Here is a 22,074-nt window from a genome sequence, read left to right as displayed (position 1 = left end):
CTTTAGAATACTATAGGAAATGAAGAATGTACTGCTTAATGTCTAAGTACAGTGGATATACAAAGTGTACACAGCACTGAAAAAAAAAAAAAAGAAACCAAGATAAGTCATGTCATGTCATGATATAGCAACCGACAACATTCATGTGAATGAAGAGAAACATTTTAGGGTGTACACAAGTGTCCACACCCCTTAACTAATACTTTGTTAAAACACATTTTGCTTGTAATACAGCACTCAGTTTTTATGAGTAAGAGTCTACCAACATCTTGATTTGGCGATTTTATTCCACTCTTCCTTTGCAAAAATGCTCCAGATTTGTTACATTTCAAGGGGGTCTCCTGTGCATAGCCCTCTTCAAGCCATTCCACAGGTCTTTGATAGAATTTAAATCTGAGGTCTGACTGGGCCATTCCAAAACCTTGATCTTCTTCTTCTGAAGACATTCCTTTGCTGACTTGGATTTGTGTTTTGGGTTGTTATTGTACTGGAAGGTGAGATTTTTCTTCATTTTCAGCTGTCTAAAAAGCTTGCAGTCTTGTGCAAATAGATTTGAAGTACAGTATTTGGAGCTTTCCATGATTCCCTCTAGCTTGACTAGAATCCCCGTCTCAGCTGAAGAGAAGCAGGTTCATAAGATGATGCTGCCATCACCATGCTTCACCACCTTTTAGAATTCACCTTCAAAAAATCATTTGTCTCATCGGACCACAATGCATTTAGCCACATGCTTTGGGGTGATTTAAGTGCTGTTGTTTTTTTTTCCATGAGAAAAGGCTTTGGTCACCCTACCCCAATACCCAGACATGTGAAGAATACAGAAAAATGTTGTCACATCCAGGAAGTGACCAGCACTTGCCAGATATTCCTGCAACCCCTTTAATATTGCCATAGGTGTCTTCGCAAATTTTCATCTTGTGCGTTTCATCTATCCTGTTCTTGGTAATGTCACTCTGGTGCCTTCACAGCATTCCATGGTACATCTAATGTTTTAGAAATTTTTTAGACCCCTCTCCTGATCGATACCTTTCAACACTGAGATCCTGTACCGTATATGTTTTGCAAGCTCTTTGAGGACCATAGCTTCAGCAGTTGGACAAGCCCAAGAAGATGTCGAGAAAATCCTACCGGAACATCTGATCTCTATTTGTATTTAATCAGAATCACTTCATTGATGACAGGTGTATGATAATTACTTTTGAACATGAGCTTTGAATGCTTGATAAATTCTGAGCACATACCACATTATAAAAGGGTTTGCACACTTGTGCAACCAGATTATTATACGTGTTTAAAAAAAAAATCCTTTTCTTTAAAAAAATCTCTATTTGTTTTACACTTGAATTATGTCGGTTGTTACATCACATTAAAGGTGGGAAAACACCTGACATGATGTATGTTGGTTTAGGTTTCCCCCCACAGACACCTGTTATTTTAACAGAGGTGCATAGGCTTTTTAGTTCGTACGATACTGTGTTATCAGTAGTTTCACCTACATAAAGTTTTCTCTTCGTCCGTGCCTCACTGACAAGAATGAATACACCCAAGTGCATCAGCTACTTATTTGTTCTGCCTAAACAGTATTTTCATGTCAAGGCAAGTATCCTGATTTTTTTTTTATTGTAATAGATTAATTATTATAACCTCTCCCAGTGACTTCATCGAACTGCAGTAGGACTGGTTAGACTTAGTGTGGAGGATTACCCCTAATATCTATGACACTGTTTACTTATTAAAACTATTTTCCAGTGAAACACTGTATTCTTTTTTGCATACTTCTCTCTACTCATCATGTGAAATATTTTGGACTGATTTGGTTAGAGACACGTGAACCTGGCATTTTTTATTTGTAGTAATAATCACGTTTATGACATGTAACCGTTATGACAAATGTCCGTTTCCCCTGCATGATTCATCTGTACCACACAGCAATTATTATAGGCAGGGACAGGGTGTGATGTGCGAGGTGCTGCACTTCAGTCTCATCTCATTTCATTGTGCAGGAGTAAAACATGAATAGCAATGAGTAACAAAAGGTGAAGCGATCACTTTTACTGTCGTGACTGCTGATCCGTTATAATCAAAAAACGTTGTCGTTATCATAACTGTTGCCTAATACTGCAACTTCCTTAATGTTATTATCTCAGACAGTGAAAGGAGAAGGAAGAGAAAGTATTAAATGTGTAAAATAGATAGTTTTTTTTGTTGTTGCCATGTAATGTGGAAAAAAAAACCCAATTGAGCATTCTTTGTATATTTTATTTGTTTGATGCCCCTAATACCTTTTCTTTTTCCTTTTTGTTATTCTTCTTATTTCTCTAACAGCCTGCTGTTGTGTTCAAAAAGACAGTTATTTTATATGCTTTTGTAGGCTAACAGTGACCTTCTCACTGACTTTTTCAAGGTTCAGATTAAAATGCATTTCCTTCTATTACCTATCAATTTTTTAAAATTTAATTTGTTTCTTCTCCACCCAGGGGTGGACTGCATTCAAAACACCTTGGTTGTGTAATCCAGTGCTACCTCTGATGCCACTCCCAGCATATTCCTGACGTTATGAGTGTGCTACTGCTACTGACAGCATGATAAATACTGACAGTGGAAGAGAATTGGAGGAAGTCATTCCTTTCTAAGAAAGACGAAAGGTGAAATTTGGGGATTTGATCTTTTGGTTTCCTTTTCATTTTTTGTTATAAGGATGGGGAAAAAAACCTCACTTATGTACAAAGATTACATAAATCCTTAAACATACTTTAAATGTCTTAACAAACTTCCTTTTAAACTTCTTCCTTTAAACACCACTGGCTTTGTATTAATGCACACTTTCTAGTAATGATCAATTCTATAGTAATAAATCATTCACAGAGACCTGTATGGCTGACTCTCCGCATAATGTAAACCTAGTAATAAGTAAATGAAACATATGTTGTTTGACCAAGAAACACATATAATCTTTGATATGTATATCTGTTTTCATTAGGAGGTGTTTATATAACATTTATGAAAGGAGACTCTAGTGTGAGTGGTTTGTAACAGCAGTGTTTTCCACTTACTGACTTACACCAATACACCAAAGCACCAAGAAGAAGAAATATACCAAAGCACTGTTTTTCCCCCAACCGAGGATATAAACGCACAACTTGAAAGGAATGGCTAAGCCAAGACTTTTAAATTTGAAGAAAAATTTAATACAGCTTCAACGTCCCTAGGTGTCAACATTTTCCCTATTCAAATGGAAAAAAGAACAAAACTTCAATTTAAAAGTGTGCTTATATTAAATATTGATTTTAAGAGCAGGTAAGCATTAATAGAACTACACTGAGAACCTTAGCAGTTCACACTGTTTCTCATTCACCCACTCACACACCAATGGTAGCAGAGCTGCCATGCAAGGTGCCAAATTATCATTGGGAGTAACTTGGGGTTCAGTGTTCAAAGAAACTTCGGCATGAGGACTCATGTGCGCAAGGAATCAAACCGCCAACCCTACGATTAGTGGACAACCTGCTTTACCACTCGAGCCACAGCCACACGTTTGTTTGTGGTTAATAGGATGCATTTGCAACATTTATCAAGTTCATGGATAATTATTCATGCAGTTATTAATAATTTTGAGACTAATTTCATGCCATATTTGAACAGCATTATATAACTTAACACACAAGATAAATTCAAAAACCTTTTACACGTTTCTTCATTCAGTGCTTGTTTATTAAAATGGTCTTTAATCAATATTTCATCAACACAACCAAAACTCCATGAAAACAATTAATAAATGAATGTTAAATAATATCCCTTACCACAAATAACTAACTGTTGATATGATTATTGCAAATCAGAAAATATAGCATCAAATGTTCTGTAAATCCCTCTATAAAGCACAAATAAGGACAGTGTTTACATTCATTTTGAGAAATATATTTTACTCCTAATATTAATTTATTTCCTACACCATATCAATTATTTGTTTGCAGACACCTAAGAACATAATTCTGCTTTACAAATCAGTATAATTACAAACATTATTAATATTATGGTCAAAGCCAGGAGGCATTTCAAAGCTTTTGAGAACCGTCACAAAAATTTTCAAAAAAACGTCACAAAATGATGTTTGGAAACATGTTTGGAACAGTTATGTTCTGAATCTGAATGTAGTGTTTTTCCTTCATGGCCCGAGCTGACAGACGTGTCTTTCGTTCACTGTGAAGTTGCTTGAAAGTACCAGTCTGCTCTGTTCTTGTTGAAGCTGAAAAAAAAGTTAAATATTTATATCAATCAAATTCATCACGCTAGACAACAAATTTCTTTTTCGACATAAATTGCTACACATTATATACAAAATAAACATAATGTAATTAAATAATAAAAAAATTAAAATATAATAATAATTCTATTTAATAACATTTAACGTTTAGGAGCATTGAATAAAAATTCTTGCTTCGGAGCAAGTAAGACATTATATCAGGAAAGTTTACTCACTTCCATCAGCACCAGTTCACAGATTTTCATTAGCAGTGATTTTCGTTTGCAGCCTCATCACAGCACCTGTGATAAAAGTATAAATTACAACCATTAAAATAATTAGAAAATTGTAGAAAATCATTTTCTTACTTAAAAAATGTATTATTATTGACTTACTAGCTAACTAAGAATTCTAATGTAAAACATCAAAACTATATTATATATAAATTCAAATAATCACATAAGCAGGTTTTTTTTTTGTTGCTTACTTTGAGTGAATGCCATCAGAGCACAAGGAAAGCACAGTTAAAATGAGAAAACATCTAGTGATTTTTCTTCTGCCAACTTTCATACGCATGTTTAGACATACAGCTACCACTAGAGTGTACTCATGTATTAGAGTTATATTGTATTTTTTTTCATTCCTTCATTGTTTATTCTTTTACGAATTACTCAGAAAGGAGATAAACTCACCAGTGTAGCAGATGAAAGGGAAACTGGCGAAACAGTTTTCATCTGTCCATTGGCCGGAACGATCCACAGCGGTGCAGTGTTGATCTCCACGTTGTCCAGGTGAATTCACACCGTTATCAGGTTCTTCTGTTGGTTCTGGACTCTCCGGTCTCCAGTATGTAAAGGTTGAGCTGCTCTGATCTGACCACAATCGGTTTCTATACAGACCTATCCATACATCATAGCCGTCCGTGATGCTCAGTATTTGCTGAAGTTCTGTCTCATTTCTCACACTGGCCAAGTCGGTGTAATTCACTCTGCAAAAGCTCTGAGCTTCTTCCCAAGTCTTTTGATCATAAATCCACAAATACGTATTGTTCATACCTGAGGCTGGGAGCATTATAAAAGTCACAATTACTTACAGACAATTGTTGTCTTATAATTAGCTTTTAGTATGATTATTATCCATTATTGTCCATATCAGCTACATTTGCAAATGAGAATAACAGCAAAAATGTTTCCACATATTGACAGAGCTTACCATTATAGCAAACAAATGACTTTCTTTCAGTACAAGGCTTGTCAAACCATTCCCCTATGTTGTTCATGGTAACACACATCTCTTTTCCATTGTAGTTATCAGGTTGATGGACCGACCCTCTGAAGTCTTTCTCTCCCTCCTGGTAGAAAGCATCATCATCCAGAGACCATCTCCAGCTGTCCAGATCATCATACAGTCCAATCCAGGCTAAACCTGAGTAGCTGCCATTTACTGTGTTAAGGAGTGTGTTCATTTCTTCCATGTTATCAATGGTAGCCAGGTCAGTGTAATTCTCTCGGCAGTATCTCTGTGCTTCAGTCCAGGTCTTATTCTCGTTAATAAAGTGATACTGACGAGAAGATGATGATGATGACATTGCTAAAGAAGAAAAACAAAAGTGTTACTTATAATGTTTATAATATAGGCGGTTTGCATTCATTTAGGTTTATGCAATACTAATGAAAGTGAATTGTATTTATGTGAAAAGAATTCTACTCACTGCTGTAACAGAGGAATGGAAAAGATTCACCACAGTTTTCATCTGTCCATTTCCCATAATAATACTGATAATAAACATCACTATTGAATGACACTACAGTACAAGATTCCTCCTGTCCATAATTATCTGGTTGTCCAAGTTTCCAGTTGCTGAAAGAGGAGTTGCTTTTATCTGACCAAGACATGGTTCTGTACAGGCCGATCCAAAAAGGGTAGGAACCATCATAATAATAATAATAATAATAATAATAATAATAATAATTATAGTTATGTAATAATGATCTTATCATCTGGTTCTCAGTCTCGTTCCTCACACTGGTCAGGTCTGTGTAATGCTCTCTGCAGTATCTCTGAGCTTCAGTCCAGGTCATCTTCTCATAAACAAGGACATGTCTTTCACTGGCATTCACACTACCTAAAGCAGGCATTGTCAATATGTAATATTTTATATAGAATGCTGTACATTGAGAGAAATAGTGTAATTGTTTGAAGCTGATTTAATTCAGATCATACATAACTGCTTTACTCACCATCAAAGCAAATGAATGGAAGTGTCGAAGAGCAAGAGGCCTCCCCCCATATTGCATCATAACCCGATAAGTATATACACAAACTGCTTTCATTCCAGTACCAGCTTGGTTTGTTTATATACCAGTTTCTAAAGCTTCTCTCTCCATCCTTGTAGAAAGAATCATCATCCAGAGACCATTTCCAGCTGTTCAGATCATCATACAGTCCAATCCAGGCTAAACCTGAGTAGCTGCCATTTACTGTGTTAAGGAGTGTGTTCATTTCCTCCATGTTATTAATGGTGGCCAGGTCAGTGTAATTCTCTCGGCAGTATCTCTGTGCTTCAGTCCAGGTCTTATTCTCATTGACAAAGTGATACTGATGGAGGGAACATGAGGATCCTGTGCAGGATTCTTAAAATGACAAAATACCATATTATAAATTTCTGCACATCAATAAGGATGTACAGTGGTGCTTGAAAGTTTGTGAACCCTTTAGAAATTTCTGTATATCTGCCTAAATATGACCTAAAACATTATCAGATTTTTACACAAATCCTAAAAGTATATAAGAGAACCCAATTAAACAAATGTGACAAAATATTATACTTGGTCATTTATTTATAGAGGGAAATGTTCCAGTATTACATATCTGTGGCAAAAGTATATAGAAAATTCACAAATTTTCAAGCACCACTGTGTCACGATCTTGCCGGCAGATGGTGCTGCGGCGAAGACATGCACAGTCAGCTGGAGAGTGCGTGCACGTGCGCATGGACGCGAAGACTTTGTTTACAACGCGCATGTGCACTTATTTTGGTTTCTGTTCTGTCCCCACCCTGTTCAGTTATTGGCGGAGGTGCGAGGGTGTGCTTTGAAATGTTAACAGCTGTCAGCAATTAAGGTAATCGGGACTGGTTATTTAAACCCCTCGCGTTGCTACGCACAACAGGCGGTATTAGAGACTAATAGAGGAAAGATGGAGTGTGTAACGGTGCCAGGCGGCAATGTGTTCACGCTCTGTCTAGTTTCCTGTTCCTAGTTTCATGCTCTAGTACAGTGGTTTTCAAAGTGGGGGCTGCGAACCCCTTGGGGGCCACCAGGGGGTGCCTGGAGGGTCTCAACTATTTGGTCGGAGCCACCTTGCTCATCCCTCCCACTAGTATGTTTTCTCTTTCTCACTCTGACAACCACACACACAATCAATTCCTAATGTAATGTAAAGATGTAAGATGTAATTATTAATACAAAAAGGGGGATATATTCAGAAGTCTGTATTTTTAATGTGTTTTAAAGACCTTTTGCAAAAGGGGGGCCTTGGTCAAATGTTAATGCCATTTGGGGGGCCTTGCCTTGGAAAAGTTTGGGAACCCCTGCTCTAGTAAACGACTGTTTCATGCCAGAATTAAACGAGTAGAGTTTACATGTTTGGGTTCATGTTTTTTGTTTCAACTGTAAGTTTATGTCTAGACCTCATTTCCTGCTTCCTCGTCCATTGACTTGAGTGTAAATAAAGACTTTACTCCTCTGCTTACTTCCTGTCCAAGTTGTGTTTTGTAACACACTGTAGATAAAAATGTAAAAAAACAACAAACATGATAGATGGATAGATAAAATAAGAATAAATAAAAAAAGAATACAGTCTAAGAGTGTGATGTGGTAGTGCTGCTGTGGGTTAGAAACATTTGTAGATATAAGCAGCAGATTTGAGTGGAAGTAAAGTGCAAACTTTAAAAACATTTGCATATTAACATTTTGTATGAAAATATGTGAATAAACAAAAAACTCTAAGTGAACATAAAGTCCACAATACATTATTTTGGATATGCTTATTAAAATCTGAAAACTATAACGTCTATATATGTTAGTATCAAAGAAATCGCAAAAATAATAATAATAATTTCCTCATGTTTTAATTCCTGTCGTTTTTTTTTTTGAGATATCAAATTCATGCTATATTTTAAAACATTTATTCTAATTAAAATCCTCTAACGTCAAAAAAGGTGCACAATTGTGAATTCCTAAGAATGTCCACAAATAAATTTGAACTTTCATGTGGAAAGCTATGAATTAATGAATGTTTGGACATTCCACACAAGATTGTTCATATGAATTTTTTTTTTGTTTGATCCTTTTTTTTTTTTTTTTTACTGCTAAATAAAATGCTATCATACAAAAATATTTTTTTTTAGTTTGTTAGACTGGATAAAACTTTGTTTTGCAATAATCAATGAGTAAAGGACAATTAGAAGAACTCACTGTTATAGCAGATGAAAGGGAATGTGGCGAAGCAGTTCTCATCTGTCCAGTAGCCTGAGTCACTGAATGATACAGCAGTGCAGTGCTGATTACCGTATTCCCACTGAGTATATAAACCATTATCTGGCTGTTCAGTGGTGGCTGGTCTCCAGTTTTCATATGTGGATTCCTGTTTGTCTGACCAGAGTCTGGTTCTGTATAGACCAATCCAAGAAGCAGAGTCACCTGTGACATTCAGGATTCTTTGATTATCTGTTTGCTTCCTCACACTGGCCAGGTCTGTGTAATGTTCTCTGCAGTAATGCTGAGCTTTTGTCCAAGACTTGTGCTGGTTTATCCATGTGTAATTATCTGTTCCATTCTTTCCTGAAAAGATAAATGTGCTCAATAAAACCTTAACCAAAAAGCACACAGTTTGTCCTCATATATGAATTAAATATTCTCACCATCATAACAAACAAAAGTGAAAGATGCTCTACAGTCTCCATCAGACCATGTTCCATCAGAATTCATATAAACACACAGTTCTTGTCCATTGTAGTTATCAGGTTGCTGGTCCCACCCTCTGAAGTCTCTCTCTCCCTCCTGGTAGAAAGCATCATCATCCAGAGACCATCTCCAGCTGTTCAGATCATCATTCAGTCCAATCCAGGCTAAACCTGAGTAGCTGCCAGTTACTGTGTTAAGGAGTGTGTTCATTTCCTCCATGTTATCAATGGTAGCCAGGTCAGTGTAATTCTCTCTGCAGTATCTCTGTGCTTCAGTCCAGGTCTTATTCTCGTTAACAAAGTGATAATGATGAGAGGATAATGATGACATCGCTAGATTAGGATAACAAAAATTTTGGTTACTTTGTTCATTATTTTAGAAAGGTATTTTAGAAATGGTTTGTGTTCATTAAGATACTACTGAGAATTGTCACTATAGATAGACACTGTATTTTTATACACTTATTTTATAATAAGCTTTTTTAAAAATCCCAGAACAGAAATCTACTCACTGCTGTAACAGAGGAATGGAAAAGCTTGACCGCAGTTTTCATCTGTCCATTTCCCAGAATCATTAAATGACACGGCAGTACAGGATTCATTCTGTAAATAATTATCTGGTTGTCTATGTTTCCAGTTGCTGAAAGAGGAGTTGCTTTTATCTGACCAAGACCTGGTTCTGTACAGGCCGAGCCAAAAACCATCGTAATACAAATTATCAGATATTAATGATCTAATCTTCTGGTTCTCAGTCTCGTTCCTCACACTGGTCAGGTCTGTGTAATGCTCTCTACAGTATCTCTGAGCTTCAGTCCAGTTCATGTACTGGGTAACCAGGACATAACTTTCACGGGCAATAACTCTGCCTAAAAGAGAAAGGAAATATGAGAAAACTGTACTTTTAGAGAAAATGTGTACTAAATGTAAAGCTATTTAATTTCAAGCTATTTTCATTAAACTGCTGTGCTCACCATCAAAGCAAATAAACAGACGTGTTGTGGAACAAGAGTCCTCCGACCATGTTCCATCCTGCTGTGATAAGTATACACACAAACTGTTTCCATACCGGTTCATTGGTTTCTGTATATACCAGTTTCTAAAGCTTCTCTCTCCTTCCTTGTAGAAAGAATCATCATCCAGAGACCATTTCCAGCTGCTCAGATCATCATACAGTCCAATCCAGGTTCGCCTGCTGTTCCAGATGTCTACTAAGTTAGTAAGGGCCAGTTCTTCTACAGTGTTATTAATACTGGCTAAATCATCATAATTCTCTCTGCAGTATCTCTGTGCTTCAGCCCAGGTCTTATTCTCATTAATGAAGTGATACTGACGAGGGAGACAGACACCGAGGCTGAAAAACCCTATTAAAAACACAATAACATTATTGCATGTTGAATGTAGCTTGAGGTCACTGAGGCCCTGATGTACTAATATCAAAAATAACGTAAGCTAATTTGCATGTGCAATCAGAAAAATTGCATGTGTGTACTCTGTGGGAGTCTTGCTTGCAATTTAAGATGAATTTATTGAATGACATCACACACAAATAGGAATAATAATGCCTGTCATCATTGCTTTTCAGTCATTTTCAGTCGTTTCATACTGGCTGATGCTATTAGGTGAAATACCTGAGGTCAGCCATCATGCTCTGTCGAAACAGTTATGTATTTTGATCATTTACCGATTCGTCAAATGAATTCAACCGAAAACAAGGCTGTATCCACATACTGAACATTGGGGAGGGTGAGAGGGGGTATGTGAGGCTAAACCATTTGGTGTACAGTGGGGTTCCAAACAGTGGAGCAGACCAAATATGAATTACAAAACTACCACTCTGTATATACTGCTAACTTTTTTCCTGTTCCTATCAACTTACCCTTTTTTTTTTGCTGTCGAATATATATATATATATATATATATATATATATATATATATATATATATATATATATATATATATATACATAATGTCTCTGTAAAATGACATGACTGTGTCAGCTAGCCAGGCAAAATTACTTACACAAAATTATTCACTCAACCTCAAGTTCCAAACCTGTATGCTGTTTTCAGTGTAACACAGAAGGAGAATTTTGAAGAATATTTGCACAGCTATAGGAATGCAGCGAAATTTCTGCCACGAAAACTTTCGGCCGAAAAATGGTATTTTTGGTTTTTGGATATTTACAAACAAAAGTAAACGTGTTTTTATGAGAGCAGTAACTGTAATGGGTTTACAACATGTAATTGTATAGAAATGTAAGAAGTGTCACATTTAAAGAATAAAGTAACAGGCTACTGTGTTCAGAAGAGTGAATGTGTGTGTTACTGCAGAACATTCAGCCTCTTACTGTACCAGTTAACACTTAGTTTGTGCTTTTGTTTTCTTTTTGAGCATTTTTAATGTAGTGATTCAACTTCTGCTTTAAAGCTTGTGGACAATCAGTTGTTTTTTTGCTTTCAGAATATATGCTCTATGCTCTGCTCATATCATGTTCACGTAAACTGGAACTCACATTTGCACAGCTTGTTTTCCTGCTCAGCATCAGTGTTTCAGTTTCAACCCCTTTACTGGTTAAAAAAATATCCATTTTTCCTCACACTGACTGTGTGAGCGAGTGTTTGGCGGAATTGAGAGCCTTCAACCAATAAGACACGAGTATTTCCATGTATTTTCCTGTAAACCCTGTCTGACTGGTCTCGCTTCCGTTCACTGAAGATATCAAATTATAGGCGGTCTTCTTTTACTGACGTACAGTTACATAGTGACAAACCGTTCCAAGTGAAAAAAAACTTTGGGGCAAAACGTGATTTATTTTAAAAATACATTTTACTTACTATTGTTTTCTTAACAATAAATTTGTAACGCAAGTAACATAATTTTACTGACATCAGTAACTGTAATCAAATTGCATACATTTAAAACTATTAATGTGAATTTTTATTATACCAAGACAGCTAGCAATAATGAAAGCTGTTTACGGTCACATTCTTACGAATCCTCCTACCTGTTTATTTTATATCAGTAGGACAATCTTCACTTCATTGACAGTGAAGTGGGCATTTGTTTAAGAGTGATTGAGCACCGTGTTCATATTAAAGTTTGTATGGAAGCCTTTGGCAGGCACAGGCTGCTGTTGCAATAGGTTTTGAGGATGAGGTGAAGGAATGCTGTACAACAAGTTGGCAGCCTATCCCTTTCTGAGAACTTCAGAAATAATTTTCTGCACCTACACTGTCCCCAACCTTCATCGTGAAAAGAAAATAGACTACACACCAGTGTAATCACTGGTAATTGGTGTGCTGTTACATTGGTCAAAATGTGCCAGCAAACAATTATCTTTGACCCCGCCTCAAGTTTGTAATGTAATCCTGTTATATGAAATATTTCTTACTGTCCAGTTTTTCATGTTGTAGGTTAATGAACTCTCTTCTATAACACCACACAAATAGAAGTCTGAACTATTCTGGTTTCTTAGTTCAAAAATGGACAAATAAAGATCAACTTGAAGTTTTCTTGGGGTTACTGTCTTAACCAAAGTATAACAGAAGCTTCAGTATAACAGAAATTTCTGCCACTTGATTTTGTTTCAACAACGCTAAATAATAAACTCTAAAAAGAATTCTGAATGAAAGCATATGGGAAGGCCTTAGAAATATGTAGTAAGACTTGTTATTGAATGCAGCAGCATTAATATCACAATGAAGGTGTTAATTAAAATAACTGAAATGGAAATCTATAAACATTATGTAAGGCACAGACAAAAACTATTATACTGATAACAGTTTTTTGAGTGAACCTATACTTTACTCAGTAAGACTGTATGAGATGCTACGTTATTGCAGAGACTGGTCAAGCTGGAAGGATTTTCATCCTCCATATACAGTTGTGGTCATAAGTTTACATATTCTTTGCTTTTCCAGCATCTTCTGTATATTTGATCCCTTTCCAGCAGTGACTATATGATTTTGAAATCCGTCGTTTCACACTGAGGACGACTGAGTGACTCGTACACAACTATTACAAAAGGTGCAAACATTCACTGAAGCTCAAGAAGGCAACAGGATGCATTAAGAGCTAAGGGGGTGTAAACTATTGAACAGGATGATCAGTGTAAATTGTTATTGTTTTGACTTCTGGGAAACATGTAAATAGCTTATGTAGCTTCTAAAGGGCAGTGCTAAATGAAAAAAATAATATCTTTAAACAAAATAATAATTTAGTACTTTCTGTACAAATGAGGACTGTGAGACCAGATGTGCACCATTTGGGTCGGGCCACAGTAGGCCAGATGTCAGACACAAACCACCTGAAATTATATAATGCCAGGATTAGTTTGGAAATCTCATTATCATATAAGTGGTGAGAAGATTAGGAAGTGTTCATTCACTTGTTCACCCTGAGCAAAAGGATTTCACCAAATGGAGATAAAAAGTGAAGAAAAAGCATTTGATAGGCTAGACTGGACCTTTGTCTTCACTACATTTAACCACTTGGGTTTTGGATCATACTTCCGTAGCAGATTCAAAATGTAAAACTCACCCACACCCTCAGTAGACGGACATATCTAAACTTAAATAGAGTGCAGCCATAAGAAAATGCAGATGCATAAAACAAATATACTTCATGCAGACAATGTTTTATGATATCTAACAAGTCGTTCAATATCCAGGCAATAAATCCAGAAGGTATAATCAGGTCTTACAGTACAGCATTTGATTTGAGATTTTGTGTTGAAAATGACAGTGGTGGCTTAGTGGTTAAGGCTTTGAGTTAATGATTGGAAGGTCAAGGGTTCAAGCCCCAGTACTGCCAAGCTGGCACTGTTGGGCCCTTGAGCAAGGTCCTTAAGCCTCTCTGCCATATCATGGCTGACCCTAACATGCTGGGGAATGTGAAGAAAAGTATTTCACTTTGCCCCAGTGTATATGTGACCAATAAAGAGTCATTATTATATTGTACCCATCAGAGCACTGGGATATGCTGCTTCATCTTGAACCCAGGTTTTATATCATATGAACAGAACAGACAGAATTTGAAATAGATTTTTTACAGTTCTTACTTCCAGTTCTCCATGTAGTCTGAGATTCAGGATTTTCCCTTTATTTTAATCAGATCTGAAGTAACTAGTAACTTGCTACTTGAGTAGTCTTCTCATTGGATACTTTATTACTCTTACTCAAGTAATAAGCTGAATAGTGGGTTACACCAACTAGTGTGCAGGTGTAAAATGCATTCTCAGTCAGCGCCACCTGTTGTGCAGGCGTGAAGTAGCCGAAGGTGATCGGTACTCAAGACCTAGCTCTATCACACCACTCTAATAGTTAGTCAATCAGAACCATAAGCAAAAAAGATAATGAGCTACCCACAATTGCATGTATTATTAAATTGGTACTAAAATTTTTTAATGTTGACATTATTTCTATTGCTAATTTGCACAGGTTCAAAATGTGCATCACTTGCCATGTGAATCTTTCACACATCATACACATTAATAAATACGGCCATGAATGTTCGATAGTCTTGTTTTCATCACTAGAACAATATAGCCTTTATAGCTGTTATTCTCCAGATTTGTTCATACAAGTTGAGGTACAGCTACAGGCATGGGCGTAACCTGGCCTGGGCATTTGGGGCTGTAGCCCTGAAATTTTTTTTTTAGCCCAGAATAATTCTCCACTTGGAGTGGTTTGTCACCACATAACTGAATGTCAGTAAAAGAAGACTGCCTGTAATTTTATATCTATAGTGAATGGAGGCAAGACAATCAAACATGGTTTACAGGAAAATACGCGGAAACACTCGTGTCTTATCGGCTGGCAGTCTCTCGATTCTGCCAAATGCTAGCTCACACAGTCAGAGTGAGGGAAAATGGATATACACCAATATTAAAAAAAAAAAAAACAGTAAATGGGTTGAAACTGAAACAGTAACATCCTCTGACCCTGGGCAGGAAACATCTATATGAGTTCGTGAACATGATATGAACAGAGCATAGGGAAAGATAATATACTTTACATGGCTCTGTAGCAGCTAAACCCATAGAATGATAGCTTAGTTGTGCCTCCCTTTGGCTAGCGACACCAAACTAGTCTTGTGTTAGATAGCCAAAAAGTTTTATATTTTATCGGTCTGGTAGAAATACAGTAAATTTTTTCGACAACGAAGAAAGGCAGACACAAGCAAACATGGCTTTCAAGGGAAGAAAGAGTGTGCTGTCATTTTTTGTAAGACTGGTGAGGTTGAGACAGAGGCACACTTTCTCCTTCACTGTAATACCGTTCCTAACTTTACGAAATTCTTCTGGTGCAGAAGTACATAAACAACAGGAGTTACAAGGACACAGACTACGCACAGGCAACACAAAGTAACAATACTATATTTGAGTGCCAATATTGATATCCAAACAGATGTGTTTTGAGATTTTTTCTGAGTCCACTCTACATGTAAAAATATCACATTTGGCATGGGGAGAATTAGACATAATTATTAAATAAAATATAAATTAAAATTAAATAATTAATAGTAATATTAGTACAAGAGTAAAGTTTATCTCTTAAATTATTATTATTATTATTATTATTATTATTATTATTATTATTATTATTATTATTATTAAATTGAGCTGATTTGGAGTAATATAGAAAATATATAATCTTATAATACAGACAGTCTTCATATATAAGCATAGAAAATATATAAAAATATATATTTTCTTTTATATGAACGTCCAACTTACCAAAGAGTAGCAACAGTTGAAGCATGGCTCCTAGAAGAATATTAGAAAAGAAAGTATGACTAATCATGCAAAAAATCATACATTACATCCATCCATCCACCCATCCATCTTCTACTGCTTACTCCTTTTCAGGGTCGCGGGGGAACCTGGAGCCTATCCCAGGGAGCATCGGGCACAAGGCAGGGTACACCCTGGACAGGGTGCCAGTCCATCGCAGATCATGCATTACATGAATTATGAAACTGAGTCTTTACAGCCAGATTGCTAAAATCATTCATTCTGGTGATGGAACAGTAATGTAAGTCTTTATTCTAATACTACCTCATGGATCTTTGCTCTCGTCTCCTGTTCGTAGGTTTCTGCCAATTCTTTTTGTTCCAGCTAGATTAAATAAGAATTCTGAGTACTCGTATTGACGGCACGTGGGAAGGGCTTTAGTAAGATGCAGTAAGGCTGGTTAGTGAACATCACAATGTAGGTGTCAATTAAGCCAAATTAAGGTTGAAAATATCTGGCACATGATAGTATACTGTATCTGACAGTCTCAGGACTGTGCTTGTGCATTCTTATCTAACTCATAAGCATCACATCTGCTTTAGTGATTCTAAAAGATTATAGGAGAGGATGCAAATATTTATAAATCCCTAAGTGCAAATATAGTATAGTATGTTATCTCTAGTGTTTACTCACATAAAGGTTTGTGTTATGTCTATGCATCATTGGCAGAAATTAATACCCCCAGTTACATTAATCACTAAATTGTTCTGCCTAACCAGTATGTTAATGTCAAGGGAGGAATCCTGTAAAACCAGATTAATTATAGCAGCCTCTCCCTGTACATTCCTCTAAATGTGGTAGGACTGGGACACTAAAGGCTTAGCAAATTAAAAGCCTATTAACCCAGAATGCATGATTTTATGCTTAACGTCACTGGGATTAAATATTGGCATTTGAATGGGTTTCAGTGGGATTTCATTTCTGAGTGTAACTATTTTGTGTACCTAGTTTAAAATAGATCTCTGAAAGCAAATGAGAGTGAAATATTCAAATTCCAATAAAAATACACACCTTTTGCAAAATTTATGCTGTTTGCATTAACACAGAAAAAATGATAAAAAAAAAAATATTAAAAAGACAAAAATGTACTAAAAATATGCACAAGGGTTAAGTGTTATTTACTTTAATTTACTTTCATACAAAATTTTTTTGAGGTGTTCTGCCACCAATGATTCTATGTTCTAAGTTGTTTAACACATGTAGATGTAAATTTCTGGAAATGAATGCAGAAATTTTGAGCTATCATCTCAGAGCAATCTCAGAGCTATCTCTGAGCTATCGTCTCAGAGACTGGACTGATACACACACACACACACACACACACACACACACACACACACACACATACACACACATACACTGAACTGAACACCATCCCAATCTCATTGAAATATTTACACATTCCTGCATTGACACTGTCGCATTTTTTGCTGCTACTATATTATAAAAAAAATTAGTATCTAATTTATTGTCACAATATACACTTTATATACACTTTACCTGGCTGCTACCACAAAACTGATATGTCCGTGTTTGGTATAAGCTAATCGGCTGAATACTCAATCATAGCATGTTATGTTTACATTTATATAATTTTCAAATTATATTGTTACTCCTTGGCACCATCTTCTGCACAACCTGTTATACCAGTCACTTCCACACTAAAATTGTGTACTGTTCGGAGCTACACTGTCACTTACTGTGCCTATTGTCCTGTTTTAGTAGTTACTGTACTGTCCTGCATTGTTAACACACTTCTGCACGTGCACTTTATGTAGAATGTTTGTAGATCTTATTTAGTTCTGTGTCGTCTCATGTGGTTAGTATGTTGTTTTATGTAGCACCATGGTCCTAGAGGAACATTATATGGTTGCAATGACAATAAAACCACTTGAACTTGAAGTTGAACTTGAATATAAATCTTTAGCTCACAATCTGAAATGTCATAGCGTTTTTTCATAGTGTATAGCAAAAAAAGAATTGGCCTTGCAGTTCCAATAAACTATATGAAGAAGAAAAAAATCTTTTACTGGTAAATACATGTTGTTGATTCGATTAAATTTCGATTAGTTATCAATATTTCATTTAAAATGTTTGTTTTTCAGACATGGAATCCATGTTTTAATATGAATGCTGGTAACTGAAACCCTCCTACTTAGCTATATTACTGAAATACACACTTACTTTAACAATAGGGCCCACACAATTATCTTTCATTACTTTTTACTTTGAGTACCAAACATTGTAACATAAAATCATAAATATGTGCATACGATGCACAGAAGATAAGCACAAACTGCGCACTGCACATTATTGTAAATAAATAAATAAATAAATAAATAAATAAATAAATGAAATTTTGTAAATGTGAAGCAGAGAAATTCATTAACAACTTGAAACACGTTTAAGAAATAAATACGTTTTCAAAATTCAAAAGATGAAAGATGGCGACATCTTCAGGACGAGAGGCGAACTACAGATAATATTCACATCCTCTCAAGAAAAGTGCATTTAGAATTGATTCGGGGTTTCTCTATAAACCAGTTTCTAAAGCTTCTCTCTCCTTCCTTGTAAAAAGAATCATTATCCAGACACCATTTCTAGCTGTTCAAATCATCATACAGTCCAATCCAGGTTCGGTTGTTGTTCCAGATGTCTACTATGTTAGTAAGGGCCAGTTCCTCTTCAGTGTTATTAATACTGGCTAAATCATTATAATTCTCTCTGCAGTATCTCTGTGCTTCAGCCCAGGTCTTATTCCCATTAATGAAGTGATACTAACGAGGGAGACAGACACCGAGGCTGAAAAACCCTATTAAAAACACAATAACATTATTGCATGTTGAATGTAGCTTGAAATATATTACCACTGAGGCCCTGATTTACGAATATCACAAATAAAGAGTGCTTATTTAAATCAAATCAAGTTGCTTGTATGTAGTCAGTGGGTCTTTTGCAGGTGATTTTAAAAAATCATCCTCAAAAGTGGCGAAACAAAAAAGGTCTGCTTGTGCTAATTGTTCAATGATAGCCATTGATGAGCTGTGTTGGGAAAGTTACTGTGCAGTTGTAAATTGTCAAGCTACAAGCTGTTCATGATTTATTGTAGCTAAGAGATAGCTGAAATACTCTTTGTAGTAGCTAACTATAGTTACTTCAGCTAACTATAGTTTGCTACTACGTGGTCTGTCAGCTTTAAGAGAACATAGTACATATAATTTACATAAAAATATAACATTTCTCGTATTAAATTAACATGACTACAGCTTGTGAGGTCAAATAGTGCAGTGGTAAATGTCGCAGTCTGCTTTTATTTCTGAGTTCTGTGAGAGAGCAGGGTTTGGTCTTATTCAGGGCTTTGAAATTACATGACCAAATCGTGTTGGATGTACAAAATCAAAAAAAAAAAAAAAAAAAGATACTGACGCTACTGTCACAGTGAGGAAATTCAGCTGTGATATGATTTTACTGTACAGCTCATTTAATTCACCAAGTAAAAATGAACATGCTTTGTACAGGGTATGTTATAACAAAAACAGTTTGTTTTTCTATTTGTAATCCACTCTTCGTGAGAGGCAGTTAGCATTATTTAAATGTAAAACAACAATCCTCAAAAAAGCAGCAGTTACAGAGAGGGCTCTCTACAAAGCTATCTGTTCAGTTTGTTTTGGGAAGTAACTAGGTAGCTAGTTAGTGTCACTGGGCACACTCCATATCCATATATCACTGAATTAAATGGTGTTTGATGCAATATGAATAATAAAGGTTGTAATCATTGCTTAGTATTTCATACTGGTTGATGCTACCTATATACCTCAATACCTGAGGTCAGCTGTCATGCTCTGTCATAACAGATATCTATTTTTTTCGTGTGTGTGTGTGTTCAAGATATAGATATTGATTATAAAGTTGACATTTATTTAACACTGACTGAGCACCATACTCATATGGAAGTTTTAATGGAAGCCGTCAACAGGGACAGACTGCTGTTGCAACAGTCTGTGAAGCTCAGGCAAAGAAATGTTGTACAAAATGTTAGCAGCATCTGCGAGAATTTCAGAGATTATTTTCTCATCCAAGCAGTGTACACTTTTCCCACACTTCAACTTAAAATAGAATGCAGACTGTATAATGAAAACAAAGCCACTGTGAACTAAAACCTGTTGTAAACCTGTTATATTACATTTTCTTGGCATATAGGCAAACATATAGATAGTCTGAGAAAGAGAGAGAGAGAGAGAGAGAGAGAGAGAGAGAGAGAGAGAGAAGAAAACTAGACTGTTATCGGGCACTAAACTGAAAGTATGAGCTTGCTGAATACCTTGTCAGTGTCAGAGATACAAAACAGAGACAGATCCTTTCAAAACACAGACTCAGTGATCACGGCCTTGCCACAGAGAAAAGCAGACACAAGCAAACATGGCTTACAAAGGAAGAAAGAGTCTGTCACTGTAAGACTGGTGAGGTTGAGACAGAGGCACACGTTCTCTTTCACTGTAATACCGTTCCTAACACAAGAGAAAAATACTTTGAAAAATTCTCTAAGCTCTTACCACAGTTTTCCAACCTATCAGAAACAAACCAAATGCAGGTGCTTCTGGTGGCGGAGTTACACACCTGCTGCAGCAAAATTCATCTCTGAGCTGGACATGCTCAGAAACCAACTACTGCTCTGATAACATTTCACTGGACAATCATACACACTCAACATACTGCTTATTTTCTTATTTCTAATTTACCTTATTGTATTTATTTCATTTTCTAGCATTAATGTACATAATTATTGTAACGTTTTGTCCTACACGGTTACCTTACATTTGGTCAATTTATTTTTCATTTTCATTTTTTTCTTTACTTATTTTTGTAATTATTTCTGTTTTTTATTCTATTTTTGTTATTATTCCTATTATCATTTTAATTTTATTTTATTCTATTATTATGATTGTGTTTTTTATTCTCCTTTCTTATCTATATTGATGCTTTGGCAATATTGTATGTAAACGATCATGCCAGTGAAGTACTTTTAATTGCACTGAATTGAGAGAGAGAGAGAGAGAGAGAGAGAGAGAGAGAGAGAGAGAGAGAGAGAGAGAGAACTTAAAAAAAGTCTTCTGGTGCAGAAGTACAATAAACAGCAGAAATGACAAGGACACAGACTACGCACAGGCAACACAAAGTAACAATACTATATTTGAGTGCCAATATTGATATCCAAAGAGAATGTTGAGTTTTTGGAGTTTTTTCTGAGTACACTCTATATGTGAACACATCACATTTGGGATGGGGAGAATTGGACAAAATCATTAAAATAATTCATTCAAAATTGATTTATATGGCATTATATTCCATATACCTTGCTAGTAAATCAGCTTGCAGGTTTTTTTTTTTTTTTAAATGAAGGCTATAAAGTACACAAATAAAGTTGATCTTTTAAAGTATAATTGATGATGATGGTGATTATTATTATTATTATTATTATTATTATTATTATTATTATTATTATTATTACTATTAAGTTCAATTGATCTGATTTGGAGTCTTTTTTATATAAAATATATAAGCTTATATTAAAGACATTCTTCATATATAAGCATAGAAAATATATAAAAACATACTTTCTTTTATATAAAATAACACAAAACATAAACTTACCAAAGAGTAGCAACAGTTGAAGCATGACTCCTAGAAGAATATTAGAAAAGAAAGTATGATTAATAAAAACATACAAGGAAATCATGCATTACATGAATTATCATTCATTATGGTGATTGAACAGTAATGTAAGTCTTTATTCTAATACTACCTCATGGATCTTTGCTCTCGTCTCCTGTTCGTAGGTTTCTGCCAATTCTTTTTGTTCCAGCTAGATTAAATAAGAATTCTGAGTACTGGTGTTGACAGCATGTGGGAAGGGCTTTAGTAAGATGCAGTAAGACTGGTTACTGAACATCAAAATGAAGGTCTCTTTAACCTTTGTTCGTTGTAGGGCGGTCTCTTCAGCACCGCAGTAAGATGATGTGAACTCAGAGCGATGGCTACCACACAGTACAACAGGGGGAACGAAGCTCAAA

At 35.7% G+C, this 22,074-nt stretch overlaps 1 protein-coding gene and 1 long non-coding RNA gene across 3 annotated transcripts; one reads left to right on the top strand and one right to left on the bottom strand.

Annotated features, from left to right (window-relative positions):
* Window positions 1–256: 256 nt before the first annotated feature.
* LOC108278661 (uncharacterized) lies at window positions 257–5,006 on the top strand. Its single transcript, XR_001815374.3, has 3 exons — window positions 257–494; window positions 2,478–2,645; window positions 4,919–5,006. It is a non-coding gene; the product is annotated as an uncharacterized LOC108278661 (long non-coding RNA).
* On the bottom strand, window positions 3,674–22,074 carry LOC108278654 (macrophage mannose receptor 1). 2 transcript variants are annotated; one of them, XM_053688029.1, is made up of 13 exons: window positions 21,807–22,074; window positions 21,656–21,685; window positions 15,947–15,976; window positions 10,181–10,570; window positions 9,722–10,075; window positions 9,168–9,542; window positions 8,722–9,087; window positions 6,484–6,876; window positions 5,955–6,368; window positions 5,456–5,833; window positions 4,936–5,304; window positions 4,480–4,545; window positions 3,674–4,246 (listed from the first exon to the last, which is right to left on the bottom strand). In XM_053688029.1, exons 2-12 carry the CDS (start codon window positions 21,678–21,680, stop codon window positions 4,496–4,498), a joined length of 3,144 nt encoding a protein of 1,047 aa, XP_053544004.1. In that variant the 5' UTR covers window positions 21,681–21,685; window positions 21,807–22,074; the 3' UTR covers window positions 3,674–4,246; window positions 4,480–4,495. The 2 variants fall into 2 exon arrangements, with proteins under 2 accessions (XP_053544004.1, XP_053544005.1); XM_053688030.1 differs by lacking the exons at window positions 21,656–21,685; window positions 21,807–22,074 and adding an exon at window positions 16,268–16,365.

Source organism: Ictalurus punctatus, chromosome 18, assembly GCF_001660625.3.
Source record: "Ictalurus punctatus breed USDA103 chromosome 18, Coco_2.0, whole genome shotgun sequence".
NCBI classification, from domain to species: domain Eukaryota; kingdom Metazoa; phylum Chordata; class Actinopteri; order Siluriformes; family Ictaluridae; genus Ictalurus; species Ictalurus punctatus.
Note: the sequence above shows the minus strand (reverse complement) of the source record. Positions and strands in the feature narration are given on the sequence as shown.

Bases quoted from the DNA above. Each gene is read 5' to 3' on its own strand.
- LOC108278654 (XM_053688029.1), bottom strand. From the start codon at position 21,680: ATGCTTCAACTGTTGCTACTCTTTG. The intron at 15,977-21,655 runs GTAAGTTTATGT...ATATTCTTCTAG, and splicing joins TCAACTGTTGCTACTCTTTG to GAGCCATGCTTCAACTGTTG. The intron at 10,076-10,180 runs GTGAGCACAGCA...TTTCTCTTTTAG, and splicing joins TCTGTTTATTTGCTTTGATG to GCAGAGTTATTGCCCGTGAA.